Genomic DNA, 14500 nt, shown 5'->3' with positions numbered 1-14500 from the left:
CCCGGCTAAATTTTTTGTATTTTTAGTAGAGATGGGGTTTTACCATATTAGCCAGGATGGTCTCGATCTCCTGACCTCGTGATCTGCCCGCCACGGCCTCCCAAAGTGCTGGGATTACAGGCGTGAGCCACCGTGCCTGGCCCCATAGGCAGTTTTTAAAAGCTCTTTAGGTGACTCTAATGTGAGGCCAGGGTTAAGAATTGCAGCAAAAGGAGGCTTGTCTTTGGAGGTGATGATCAGAGAGCAGGATAAGTAGTGAGTAATACGTACAAAGTACTTTTCCATTCAGAAAGCACTTGCACATATATGACCTTATTTAAGGAACATCTTACTGTTATTCACTGGTTTGTGGGAAAAACTGTGAACCAATAAAACAAATGACTTGCTGAAGGTCACAGTCGTTTAGTAGAAAAGCCACGACTCTACCTCAGATCTGCTGACCCCCACTGCAGTGTTCTTTTATAATGTCACACAGGGCAATGTGACCCAAGGAAGGCCAAGTTCATCTGTATTCACATGTAAAGGTGAGGGTGTAGATATTTTTGAAAGTAATTATGATCCACGAGGGTTAATCTAAAAATAGAGCTGTGGCTTGTGTAACAGGCATAATAGGGTGGAACAGCCTTGAATGTCACTGGCCAAGAAGAGCTGGTGAAGCCCAGATGGCCCGATGGCCAAGGAGCAGGTGGAGTGGCTGCAGGGAAGCAGCAGGCAGGAGGCGATGGGAGCAGAGTCAGGGAGGGAAGTATAGGGTGGGGCTGGAAGGGACCCTGGCATTGCCCAAGGTCAGGAGGCCTGGCGGTCCAGACACAAGCCTTCAGGCACCTACAGCTGGTAGTGGTGGAAATGGCAAATCCAGGACATTCCTGGAGGCATTTGCCAGTTTATTGGAACTCTTCTGCATCTTAAGGGACACAGCACCTTACTATCCAGATGATAATCACCTGCTAATTTGTATAGACCTGTGTCATTTAGGATATACTATCTTTGTCCATTTTCACAAGTTTAGGGTATTATTGTCCTACCTCAGCAGCTGCATGTGTGATACTGGCATAATAATACATTATGATGGACACTGAGAGTAAGTGAAATGTGTCTAACCAAATGCCTAGCACGTAGGAAGCTGCTGAATAAATATTAGCACCTTTTAATAGTGGATTGTTTTTTTGAATGTGGGTAGTAAAGATCAGAAATGTTGACCACCACTTAGTGGTTAAACAATGTGGGCTCCAAAGCCAGACCGCTAGTTTCAAGCCCAACTCTACTAATCTAGCTGTTCAGCCTTGGGCAAGTTAATTACCCAAGTAAAGTCTGTTTTTTTCTGGAATAAAATAGAGATAACACCTGAACATTTCTCTTGTACTTGTTGGGCAGATTAAATGAGATAATGCATGGAAAGCTGTTAGCATGGTCCCTGGCACCTAATCACTGTTCAATAATTATTAACAAGCTCTATTAGATCCTGCCAAATAGCCAGTGCATAAGCCAACACCGGAATCTAGGCCAGTGCTCTTTCTACTACACCAAGGCAGCTCCTGATGATAACAAACATGAACCCAAGTGAGAAGGGAAGAGAGCTAACATTTAGGGAGGGCCAGCTGCATTCCAGACACGGACATCATGACAAAGCAATTCACAGGGAGATGATGAGGTTCATGGGGCTTAGTAACCTTCCCAAGATCACAAAACAGTGAGAGATGTGGGGGTCAAATGGACTGACCTCAAGTCCTGCAGCCTTTGTCCATCCAGTGGTTCTCTAGCGTGCATTAGAATCACCTGCAGGGCTTGTTAAAACCCAAATTCCAGACCTTTCTCCCAGACTTTCTAATTCAGTGAGCCTGGGGTCGGCCTGAGAATCTGGATTTCTAACAAGTTCCCGGGTAAGATCGATGCTGTGGGTCCTGGACTGTACACCCTCAGTATATGCCAAGCGGCCTTTGCTCAGTAAAATTCATTGTGATGAGACACCTCGCAGGCTGCCAGGAGTCCAGGGAGAACCCTGGGACTGCCCTGGGGTATAGTGAGGAACCCTAAGTGCCCTGACTTGATCACTATGCATTATAAACATGTAACAAAGTTTCTCATGTAGCCCATAAATGTGTACAAATAAAAAAATTTTTTAATCTTCTCTTAAAGAAAAGAAAGATGTCTCTGCTAATCGCCTCAGGGCCTCATGACATACCACCCACAGCTCTGTTAGATAGGCACAGACTTTTGTCAGGCACAATCTATAACCTCAAAGTCAGCACTCCCAGTGGGGTGTTTTATTATTTATTTACTTGACAGGTAACATCGATTTGGTCCTATAAGACACCATGCTAAAGGCTTAACTACTTGTTGTACAAGGTAACTCTCCCGGACTCTCAGGAAGCCCTTGCATGGCCTATCAAGGACAGCTCAGTCACTGAAGGGAAAAACTCCATACCAAAAAAGAGAGATGCTGCCAGAGTTTCCCAAGGGAACCTCCATCCCACAGCCCTTCAGGGCCATCACACTCACTCACATCAGCCATCATCAAAATAGTGGCCACGCTGGGAAGAACAGGTGTCCTGAACTAGAAGGTGGTCTTCAAACCATGGCGTACCGGTTTATATATATTACAGATAGATAAATTAAGAGCTCTATATGTATACAAAATCTCTCAAAGAGGAATGAATTCCATTCTGTCATGCCAGATATTTGTCAGAAACTTGAAAACGAAGGTGGTTTTCAGTGGAGCTGGTATTAAAAATAGAAGGTATTTATACACAAGCCCTGCTTCTCTCATGGCCATGAAATCCTCTGGTGTTGTCAGGGCCCCTGGGCAACCTCAGCACCCCCACAGGTAACCCATCTGCAGTCTGCATCTTCCGGGAGAGCAGGGGACTCACACCGGGGCTTTTCTCCTGGGTCCCCATCTCGGCTTGGCGGCGCCTCCGGACCCAGGGGCTGCCAGAGGGAGTGACGCTGCTGTCAGAGGAATAATCCATACACTTGCGGAAGATCTCAGGGCTGGTGCTGCAGTTCAGTCTACCTTCCTCCGCCAGTGGGGACTTTCTGGAAACGCCTTTGCGTTGGGCCAAAGGGCTGCTCCAAGGACTTGTGCACGGGGAGGCATTTGGACTCAGAAAGAGATTCTGGTGGCCAGAAGGGCTGAGCTTGTTAGTGGCCATGTGCCGTCGGCCCGCCATAGGGGACGTGGGGTTGCTCTCGGGGTCAGAGGAGCTGTTGGCGGAAGACTCATCACCCATGTACTGAAGCTCCTCCACTCTCTTGTTCAGGGACTTGTTCAGGTGGATGCTCGCAGTGGGCTCCTCGTCATGATTTTTGTCTTTGGCAGGTTTCTTTTTGGGTGGTTTCATACCAATCAGGACAGCTTTCATGTTCTCTTTGCCCTGAGATTCTGTGATCATGAACTCATGGGCTTTGATGGCTGCTTCCACCTCCTCGAACTCCACGATGGCACACTCCTGGGTCCCCACTTGGCTGTAGCGGCTGCTGATCCTCCGGATGTCAGGGGGCAGCTCTCTCCCAGGTTTGAGGATCCGCACTGATGAGATGACTCCAAAAGTCCCAAAAAGCTTCAGCAGGTGTTCCATCACCTTCTCCTGCACCCTTCCATTCTTCTGGGGGGTGGCCAGAGCCCACAGCTTAGGAGACAGGTAGAGATCATAGACCAGGAGCATCTTGCTGGGGAGGTTCTCGTTGGGGAACAGTGGGACGGGGGTGGTCCTCCTCACCTTCCGGTGGTCCTCATTCAACTCAAGGACCACTGAATACTTCAAGGCATGGGCTGTGGTTCTCCAGTCCCGTGTAAGGTGTTTCACCTGCAGAACAGAAAGCAAATCTGAAATAGTATCTAATGCCCTTGTCCATCTTTGTGTACACTATAAGCTCCCTCCCTCACTTCCTTATCCCTGTAACACCAGAATCCCTGTATTCTACTGTCTAGAATCATACGTAGTATGTAAACACTCAAAAATCTAATGAATGAATAAGTGAATGAAAACAAGTTCTACAATTTCAAACAAGGGCACCACAGCAGTGTTGTCCAACAGAACTCTCCATGAAAATGGAAATATTCTATTCTGTGCAAGTTTAGAGGTTAAATTGCAGGCTCTGGAACAAAGCTGTTGTATACACAAATCAAAGACCCACCTCTAGCCTGCAGTAAGACTTGGAAAGTTATTCAACCTCTTAGTGCCTCAACTTGCCCTGGAAAATGGAGATGTTAACAGTGCCATCTCAAAGAGTTGTCCTGAAGATTAAACGAATAAATATATACATGTACATATGTATGTACAGACACATACAAACTCATTTACATATAAAACAGAATAGTGTCTAGCTCACAGTGAGTACTCAACTATCATGTGCTATCATTATTTCAAATATTACGTGTCATCATTTGGATAGGATTTGGAGATTTTAACATTCAAATGCTTCTCTAAAGCAGTATTTCTGCATTTTGGCATTTGATACAGAGAAGGTTCCAAAAGATCTTTCACATTTTACTGCAATATCTCCTGAGAATGACATGAACTATTTCAACTTGAAATTAAATCCAACTTGGGCCTCACTAAGAACGGTGAAATAATCCCTCCCTCCTCCTCTGTTGGTGGAAATTGTGTGTATCAATGTTGCAGTATATGAAAGCTATACTTATACTGCAAAACAGTAATTTTCTAGAGGCCCACTTCCGGTGAAGGGAATGCCGGGGGGAATGAGTCATCCCAAAGAAATAGTGAAGGTGGGTGGGGTGGGTGACCTGAGCCCATAATGGCAAGATCCCCCTAAGTCCTCTGAGAACAGGCCAACATAGCTGCTCTGCAAAAGAACTGGGAACTCCAGGTGCCTCTGAGCATAAAACAGGAACTTCATGAAATTCAAGAAGGAAAGGCTCACTCACTGGGCAGGATGGAGAAACCCTGGCAGACCCATGACTATACACAGGCTCCTAGAGAGATAGTACTGTCCACTGTAGCCTGCAGCCTCTGGGTGAAATGGCTCAGACTTAGGCTGCTAGAATACGCGGCCAAGGGCACAGAGAAGAAGGCCCAGGCCAAGGGTCGGATTTCAGGTGGACAGAGTCGAGGAATCCAGAAAGGGTGAAGCTGATGACTGCAGGTGAGTGTGAGGCTGGGGGAAAGCCAGGCAGTGGCTCACTGTGGGGTGAAACATGGTGGAGCCTTCTCCAAAAACAGCTAGGGAGGGAGCACTTGGGAGATAAAAAGAGACAATTTCCTAAGCCTGAAGCTTGAGCTAGGAGCACCTAGGGAAAGCACAGCACTGCCTTACTCAGAGGGCTACAGAAGTCTGTGGGGGACCACATCTCATTGCAAGAGAAGCAGGCTCTACAAGGACTGAATATCCCTCCTGAGCCAGAAGCAAAGTCCACTGGAAAATCTCGGTTACAGTCCGAGCATCCTAAGCCTGGGTCCATGACCATTCATAAGGAAGGTCCAGGTAGTACCTGAGAAAACGGACCAGGGAGCTTTCGTCCCTGTGCAATTACTAGAAGAACTCTAAGGTTTCAGAAACATTGTAATTTCCCTGTGTTTTTTACCTTTGTCATGTATGTTTCCCTTTTGTGCTTAACAGGAAATCCTTCAGAATGAAAAGGATCTTTGCTTTGATTTTGGAGGTGTTAGGGAGTCTGTCTGTACTCTGCAGCCAGGTTTCAACAGAGAAGAACATTCCTAAATTGGTCCATAAGTGGCAGCTTAAAGAGGAAAGTAAAACAGGGTGACTCTCGGGGTCCCTGGGGAGGAATAAAGAGACGTGCGGGATGATTCCACTGGCTGCTTCATTTTGGAATCCCCCACAAACACTTTTCATATGAAGGCTTGCTCACTGTTCTCTGGCCATTAAAATACCCCTTCCATTCCCCTGTACCTAGAAAACTCCTACTCATCCTCCAGAATCCTATTTCAATGTCACCTTCTCTGGGAAGACTTCTCAAGTCTCCAGACAGGGTTAGTTGCTCTGATCAACTAGCACCCAACAATACTGTGTTCTCTCTTTTGTCCTACTGTATGTGGTCACATTGTAATCTTTCAGATCTCTCTCCTTTATTGGACTGCGAGCTTGTCAAGGACAGGGGGAGTACCATCTTCATTCTGTACCTCCTGCGCCTAGCACAGCACTCAGCAGAGACAATGAGTATATTTGATGAATGAATAAAGGAAAAAGAGTGAGAGGGCCAGGCAGAGTACACCAGTGGGTGAGGCAGGGAAGAGGTCCAAGGAGAAAAGCTCTCCTCCAGTGCTCTCTGACAAAGTACACAGACAACTTGGCCGGGACCCACTTGTTACGCATCCCGTTATGCAACAGGCTGCGTGGTGCTTTTCCATTCTAGTAAATGCACTTCTCCCAAGGGAGACACAGAGTTCTTATTCCAACTAGTCTGTCAACTCTCTGAGAAGTAGACAGTACACAGCCCAAACACTGGATCTATATATGGCAGGGACAAGCAGTCTGCTGCCCAGATGGCAGCAATAATTACAAATCTCATCTCCCTATTGTATAGATGAGGATGATGGCGTCACACAGGCAGAGCATTTGTGTCTTAGAGAAGGATCATTTCTGATAGTGCTGGGTGCTCATTCTCTCCCTTTACTTATTCAACTTGACAAATGAAAAGCTTGGATTTCATATAATTTTAGGTCTGGCAGGTATCTCTCAAGGCCTTCAAGTCCCTCTGTCCTGGTACCGCATCCTCCTGGCCACCCACTTGCCTGGCAAAAGTGCCTGAACTTTACTAAGAACAAGTAATATTGTTTCATAACTGCTGCCAGCTGAGATTTGTCCCAATGCCCAGGACCCTTTTAATAGTGTGGGAGTGTATTCCTAACAATCCTAAATCCCTTCTCCTAGCTATTTTTCTCTTTTTCAGACTTAATTTTAAAAATTGTTCGTCATCAGGTTTCAAGGGAGTAAAAAAAAAAAATGTTTAGAACCACAACCCAAAACACACTTGAAATCCTTGAAGCAGCTTCTGAGAACCAAGCCTCACCTTTTTAAAGGATGTGAGCAGCTTAACGCTCACATATCCTAGCTTGTTCCTCCTCACGTGCTTTAACAAAAAGGCGTCCTTCTCCAGGTTTTCATCTGAAAAGTAGAATTCGATCTGATCCACCAGTTTCTTGATCAACTCCTCGTCCGGGGGCTTCCACTCCTGCTCCAGGTCCTCACGCTCATTCTCGCCTCCACTTGCAGTGGTGCCACTGAGACCAGAAGGAGACACCGGGTGTTAGGGGTTGAACTGTGTCCCCCCAAAATTCATATGTTAAAGTCCTGACCCCCAGTACCTTGGAATATGATGTTATTTGGAAATGGGGGTCACCGCAGATGCAATTAATTAAGATAGGTCTTACTGGAGTAGGGTACACCCCCTAATCCAACACAACTGGAGTCCTTATCAAAAGGGGAAATTTGAACACAGACATGCACACAGAGAGAACATCATGTGAAGGCGAAGGGAGACACTGGGGTGATGCAGCAAAACCCAAGGAATGCCAAAGACTGCCACTAGAAGTGAGGAAAGATGCCTGGAATGGATCCATTTCTAGTACTTTCAGAGGGCACTTGATTTCAGGCTTCAGGCCTCCAGAACCATGAAACAATATATTTCTGTTGTTCTAAACCATCCAGCTCATGGTATTTTGTTACGGCAGCCCTAGGTGATGACACTGGGTCACATGGTCACAGAAGGAGAGATTTGCCCCCAAACAGCTAAGAAGTCAATTTTTTTTTTTTTTTTTTTTTGAGGCGGAGTCTCGCTCTGTCGCCGGACTGGAGTGCAGTAGCCAGGCAGTGGCCGGGCAGTGGCCGGATCTCAGCTCACTGCAAGCTCCGCCTCCCGGGTTTACGCCATTCTCCCGCCTCAGCCTCCCGAGTAGCTGGGACTACAGGCGCCTGCCACCTCGCCCGGCTAGTTTTTGTATTTTTAGTAGAGACGGGGTTTCACCGTGTTAGCCAGGATGGTCTCGATCTCCTGACCTCGTGATCCACCCGTCTCGGCCTCCCAAAGTGCTGGGATTACAGGCTTGAGCCACCGCGCCCGGCCTTTTGTTTTTAACAAGTATGGAGGATCATAAAAATAATAACTGGCCAGGCATCGTGGCTCCCATCTGTAATCCCAGCACTTTGGGAGGCCAAGGCAGGCAGCCTGAGCCCAGGAGTTTGAGACCAGCCTGGGCAACATAGTGGGATGCCTGTCGCTACAAAAAACACACAAAAAATTTAGCCAGGTGTGGTGGTGCAGGCCTATAGTCCCAGCTACTTGGGAGGCTGAGGTGGGAGGAGAGCTTGAGCCCGGGAGGTCTAAGTTGCAGTGAGCCAAGATTACACCACTGCACCTCAGACTGGTTGATAGAGTGAGACCCTGTCTCAAAATAAGAATAATTATTATTATAACAACACCCTCTGCTGACATGTATGTGGTGCTCTGCCCCCATATGTTTTTCACATATGGCAAAATGTTTTTCACATATACTCTCTTATTCTTCCTCTTCTACTCCACCCCCTCAAATCGTAGTTTCTAGAAGACAGTATAGCAGAGTCACTTGACCTTTCAGTAAGATCCTCCATATTTATTAAAGAAAAAAAGCTTGATTTCTTAGCTGGTTCAGGACAAGACCTGGAGTGCAGTGGTGCGATCTCCATGTGGATACATGATCACTGCCTCTCAAGCCACCTGCCTTGGGCTCCCAAAGTGCTGGAATTACAGATGGGAGTGTAATTTCCTAGGGCTGCTGGCTCTAGGAGTCCTGGCTTTAGAGTTAAGACTGCCTGGGTCCAAATGCTTGGTTCAGACTGAGTATCCCTCATCCAAAATGCCTGGGACCAGAAGTGTTTCGGATTTCCGATTTTTCCAGATTTTGGAATATCTGTATATACGTAATGAGATATCTCAAGGATGGGACCCAAGTCTAAATGCAAATTCATTTATGTATCATATACACCTTGTACAGATAACCTGAGGTAATCTTACGCAATATTTTTAATAATTTTGTGCATGAAACAAAGTTTCTGAACCAGCGGAAAGCAAAGGTGTCACTGTCTCAGTTTTTAACCCATGTTAAATCTGTGGTGTCATGGTGGCTCAAAATGTTTCCGATTTTACAGCACTTCAGATTTTGAATTTTTTTATTAAGGATGTTCAACCTGTACCACTGTTTATTAGTTAAGTAAATCTAGGCAAGGAACTCCACTGCATCTCACTTCAGTTCCATCACCTGTAAATTGGGAATCATGATAGTCCCTACCCTCATGGGAGTGTTGTGAAGATTCAATGAATTAATACATGAAAATACCCAGAAGAGTGCCTAGCACACCCTCAAAGCTCTGTAGGCACAGATAAATTCCTTCACTCGTTCATAAGAGGCAGATCTAGGATTTAAACTCAAATCCTCTGTCTCCAAATCCAGTATACATAATAGCTTATATGTTTTGCTAGGACCCTTCCCGCAATGGACTCTGGAAACAATCCCGTCACCGGGCCCCTCTTAATAAAGCCCACCACCACCAGCAGCGCCACCTGGGTAGACTTCCTCCTCTCCCTCTCCCTAAGAACATTAGGTGACGGGAACAAGCCAAAGCAATCCTGGACAGAGCTTCCTTAGGAAGGCTAATCTTTCATAAGGGGATTATAACAATTTCAAACCAATAAACATTTAGAGAATACTGATTATCCACATCATAACTGATGCCATTATTAGAAGTTAGCAGAAAGTTGCAGGTAGGTAGTTATAGGAATTGGTTTAGCAACTCAATGTCAGGACCAGTAATCTCAACAGGCCTGTTACTGTGATCACTTAAAGCTGGAAAAGACACATACATATATGTCCTTCAACAAAATTTTCATTGGCTCTCAGCCTCACAAAGAAAAAAAAGAAAAGAAGCAACTGTGGAATACTCAAAATGAGGGAAAAAAATATTCTGGCAAGAGAGAAAAAAGCAAATAAAGCTATTTAATAATTTTTCAAATCCAGAAATTATAATTAGTATAAAATATAGGCATTGGTTGATTAAAAATAAAGAGTTTCAGCTATTTGCCTGTAGGCAGCCTGGGAATGGCTTTTAAAATACCTTATTGATGTCTCAAGGTAAATGCAGAGTGAAGAGGCCAGGCACGGTGGCTCACACCTGTAACCCAGCACTTTGTGAGGCTGAGGGGGGTGGATCACTTGAGGTTAGAAGTTCAAGACCAGCCTGGCCAACATGGTGAAAGCCCATCTCTACTAAAAATACAAAAAAGTAGCTGGGTGTGGTGGTGCACGCCTGTAATCCTAGCTACTCGGGAGGCTGAGGCAGGAGAATCCCTTGAACTTGGGAGGTGGAGGTAGCAGTGAGCAGAAATCACACCACTGCACTCCAGTCTGGGTGACACAGTGAGACTGTCTCAAAAAAAAAAAAAAGTATAGTGAAGAAAATAACAGGTAGACTCAATTTTAAAGGTTTTTTTTTTAAGTCTTGTTAAAATGGGATGATAAAAATCAGGCATTAAGCTGACTCACCCAACATCCAATAGCAAACACTTTCTCAATTGCTTTCTTCTTCTTCTTCTTCTTTTCTTTTTTCTTTTCTTTTTTTTTTTTTTGAGACAGAGTCTCGCTTCGTTGCCCAGGCTGGAGTGCAGTGGCGCGATCTCGACTCACTGCAAGCTCCGCCTACTGGGCTCACACCATTCTCCTGCCTCAGGCTCCCGAGTAGATAGGACTACAGGCGCCCTCCACCACGCCCGGCTTCAATTGCCATCTTTACTCTAGAGGCTATAAAAACTAAATGTTATGGCTGGTAACACTTAAGTGAAAATCTCTTGGCCCTGCCCCTTCCCCTTTTATCTTCTTTGAATGTGGATGTGATGGTTGAATCTGTAGCAGCCATTTTACTACCATAAGGAAAAGGCCAAGAGAATCAGCTTGGCCTGATTTGTTGACATTATTGGCCCTGACATTATTAAGTTGTTGGATAAGCTCTTATAACTATCTACCTGCAGATTTTTTATTATTACATGAGAAAGATCAAATCCAATTTGTTTAATTCACTTATTGGGTTTTCTATTACTTACACAGCCAAATACAATAGTAACCTCAGCAACACTACATGGAGAAAAGAGGTTCTCAAAACATCCCGAAGGCAAAACATCAGTGGGACAACCAATAGGATGAAAAAGGAGATGCAAGAAGGACAGAACAAATTTCACTTTATTAGGGAAAGTTTACCCCCTAAATAGTAATTAAAACAGATGGGTTGAGGCCGGGCACGGTGGCTCATGCCTGTAATCCCAGCACTTTGGGAGGCTGAGAGGGGCAGATCACCTGAGGTTAGGAGTTTGAGACCAGCCTGGCAAACATGGTGAAACCCCACCTCTAACAAAAATCTAAAAATTAGCTTGATGTGGTGGTGGTCGCCTGTAATCCCAGCTACTTGGGAGGCTGAGGCAGGAGAATCACTTGAACCCGGGGGGTGAAGGTTGCAGTGAGCCAGGATTGCACAACTGCACTCTAGCCTGGGTGACAAGAATGAAACTCCGTCTCAAAACAAACAAACAAACAACAACAACAACAAAAAACAGATGGGTTGAATATAACAGACAAAATAACTACAAATGCAAAGGGAATTCCTGGCCCAGCTAACAAAGATGTCAATAAATCACAGGGGATGGGGCCAGGTGTGTGCTAATGGCCAGTGAAGAGTTTTGAGCAGACTCAGGAGTATTGGCAAAATGGTCTAACTTACTACAAATAGCTAGTATCTCAGAAATGACTGCACTACCAAAGGAGCCACAGACAAGTTAATCCTACTCCCAAACCACAGCAATAGATGCTGTTACAAAAGGTAAACTCATAAACAAATAAAGCATAACGGAAGGAAGACAGTATAATTTCTCAATCTCTCTAATGCTTATTCCAGAGCTTCCCAATCTTCCCAAGGCCTGCCATGTCTGCTTTACTGCCTGCAGATGATTCTATCTCAGACTGGATGGAGAAGATGGAATTCATCCAATCAAGGTTCTCTGGACCTTCATTGGGCAACCCCTTCTCCCTTTTCCCAACCTTTGCTCCAGCTTGTTCTGTGTCTCTAGACATCCATCAAAGAACTTGTAGCCATATCCAGGTGTCTCTTCTCCATCTTGGTTCTTGATATAGTTTGAATGTATGTCTTAGCCAGATCTCATGTTGAATTGTAATCCCCAGTGTTGGAGGTGGGGCCTGGTGGGAGGTGGTTGAATCAAGGGGTGGTTTCTCATGAATGGTTTAGCATCATCCCCTTGGTGCTGCCCTCTTGATAGTGAGTTATTGTAAGACCTGGTCATTTAAAAGTATGTAGTACTTCCCCCCACCCCCACCATCACCAACTCTCTCTCTTGCTCCTGCTTTCGTGATGTGATGTGCCTGTTCTCCCTTCACCTTCTATACCACGATTGTAAGCTTCCTGAGGCCTCCCCAGAAGCAGATGCTAGTGCCATGCTTCCTATACAGCCTGCAGAGCCAAGAGCCAATCAAGCCTCTTTTCTTATAAATTACCCAGTCTCAGATATTTCTTTACAGCAAAGCAAGAACGGCTTCACACAGTCCTCCTGCCCTGATGCAGGATCTGACACTATTGACCACCTTCTTCTTGATACTCTCCCCCTGGGCTTATGTGACTTATTCTTTTCTGATTCTTCTTCCCATTTTACTGCCCTCTATGTCTCCTCTTTCTCTCTCCATTTATTTTATTTTATTTTATTTTTTATTTTTTGAGACTGGATCTTGCTCTGTCGCCTCAAGTTGGAATGCAGTGGCAAGAACACAGCTCACTGCAGCCTCAGCCTCCCAAGCTCAAGCAATCCTCCCACCTCAGCCTCCCAAGTAGCTGGGGCTACAGGCATGTGCCATCACGCCTGGCTAATTTTTCTATTTTTTTTTGTAAAGATGGGGTTTTGCCTTGTTGCTCAGACTAGTCTTGAAACCCTAGGCTCAAGTGATCCACCCACCTCAGCCCCCCAAAGTGGTGGGATTACAGGTATGAGCCACCATGCCTGGTCTCTCTTCATTTCAAAGTGTAGGTGTTACCCAAGTATCTATCTGTGACACTTTATCCCCTAGCAACCTCTACACTTCAGCTCCTATAAGCTCATCAAATTCAAATCTACCCCCACCAGCCTGTCCACCCCACACCTTCCTCTCCTTCCTGAGCTCCAGTCCTCAATTCCTAACTGCATGCCAGACATTTCCACTAGGACAATCTGATGTAGCATCAGATTAAATATGTCCACAATCTAACTTCTCACCTTCTGCAGAACCTGACCTCAGGCAGGACTGAAGCCTGGGCCTATCAACAGGCATTCTATCTGGGAAGTTGACCTTCCTTTCACACAGTCTCACAGTAGACTATCCATAATGTATCGGGGGTGACTCTGCATCAATTATTTGCACCCACTGGGCAGACAGGCAGATAGCCAGAGATTCCAGAACAGGTGGGCGATACTGTAGAGGTGACATAAACCCCTATGCAAGTGCAGAGGTGAGCTTCTTGGGCTTGGAGGACTCCACCCTCTGCATGAGTGCTGTCAGCAGCAACTGTGCGTCTCCAAAGGGGGATCTTGGGGGAGTTGGAAAGCCCATGTTATATCCAGGACCAGGCTGCATTGTTTCCTGTTTGTGAAATAGCTTTCAAAAGGGAAAAGATACCATATCTTTTAAGAATATTAAGTTTATATCCTTTAAGTCTGAATATTGTCAACTTTTTGTCGATTACAACCATCCTGTGAAAATCATACATCTTCCCTCCCAATCCACCCTGCCAACTACTTTCCCTACTCACTCTTCTACGTACTTAAGCTCAAGACATAGGATGTATCCTTTCACTCTTTCTTTTGCCCCCACATTTAGTCAATTATAAAGTGCTTATTTCATTTTGAAGGGTCTCCCATCTGTTCTCTCTTTGCCATTCCAACCATCCTCATTATTTCTCCCTTGGACACTTAATATCTCATTGAAACATGATTCCAAAAAACTAAAGTAACAGATAAACATAGCAAAAACTAAAATAAAATAGTAGGGAACTTATAAAGAAACCAACAATTCCCCACTCCACCCTTCCTCCCTAGAGGTAACTTCTCTTCAGCCATTTAGTTCTTAGGAGAGTTATCTCATAGCTCTATAAAATATGCTTATAGCTCTATTTCTCACTTGCCAACTGTAGTCATTCTCTATTCATGTCTTACTATATAAAATGAGGATTTGGGGTCACTTATGACTTATGTCCCTAAATAATCCCTTCTTCAAATTTTTAAAATTTTCTTTTCGTTTTGGTTCTTCTATTAGCCTTCTATTTGTGGTTTTGGTGTTTTTCTTCTTTCTTTTTTTTGAGACGGAGTCTCACTCTGTCGCCCAGGCTGGAGCGCAGTGGCATGATCTTGGCTCACTGCAACCTCCACCTCCTGGGTTTAAATGATTCTTCTGTGTCAGCCTCCTGAGTAGCTGGGATTACAGGGGCACACTGCCATCCCTGGCTAATTTTTTGTATT

At 45.1% G+C, this 14500-nt stretch overlaps 1 protein-coding gene across 1 annotated transcript in view; it reads right to left on the bottom strand.

The window, feature by feature from the left end:
• Positions 1-2242: 2242 nt before the first annotated feature.
• Positions 2243-14500, bottom strand: part of LARP6 (La ribonucleoprotein domain family, member 6) — a 21306-nt gene continuing 9048 nt past the window's right edge. The window contains exons 2-3 of the mRNA XM_011940298.1: positions 6995-7205; positions 2243-3806 (exon numbers count right to left, since the gene is read on the bottom strand). Of these exons, the coding sequence (XP_011795688.1) occupies positions 2742-3665 (924 nt within the window). The 5' untranslated portion in view covers positions 3666-3806; positions 6995-7205 and the 3' untranslated portion in view covers positions 2243-2741. The remainder of the gene's footprint in view (positions 3807-6994; positions 7206-14500) is intronic.

The sequence above is a fragment of the Colobus angolensis genome, unplaced genomic scaffold, assembly GCF_000951035.1.
Source record: "Colobus angolensis palliatus isolate OR3802 unplaced genomic scaffold, Cang.pa_1.0 Scaffold19, whole genome shotgun sequence".
Classification (NCBI taxonomy): domain Eukaryota; kingdom Metazoa; phylum Chordata; class Mammalia; order Primates; family Cercopithecidae; genus Colobus; species Colobus angolensis.
The sequence above is the reverse complement of the archived record's forward strand: the minus strand, read 5'-3'. Positions and strand labels throughout refer to the sequence as shown.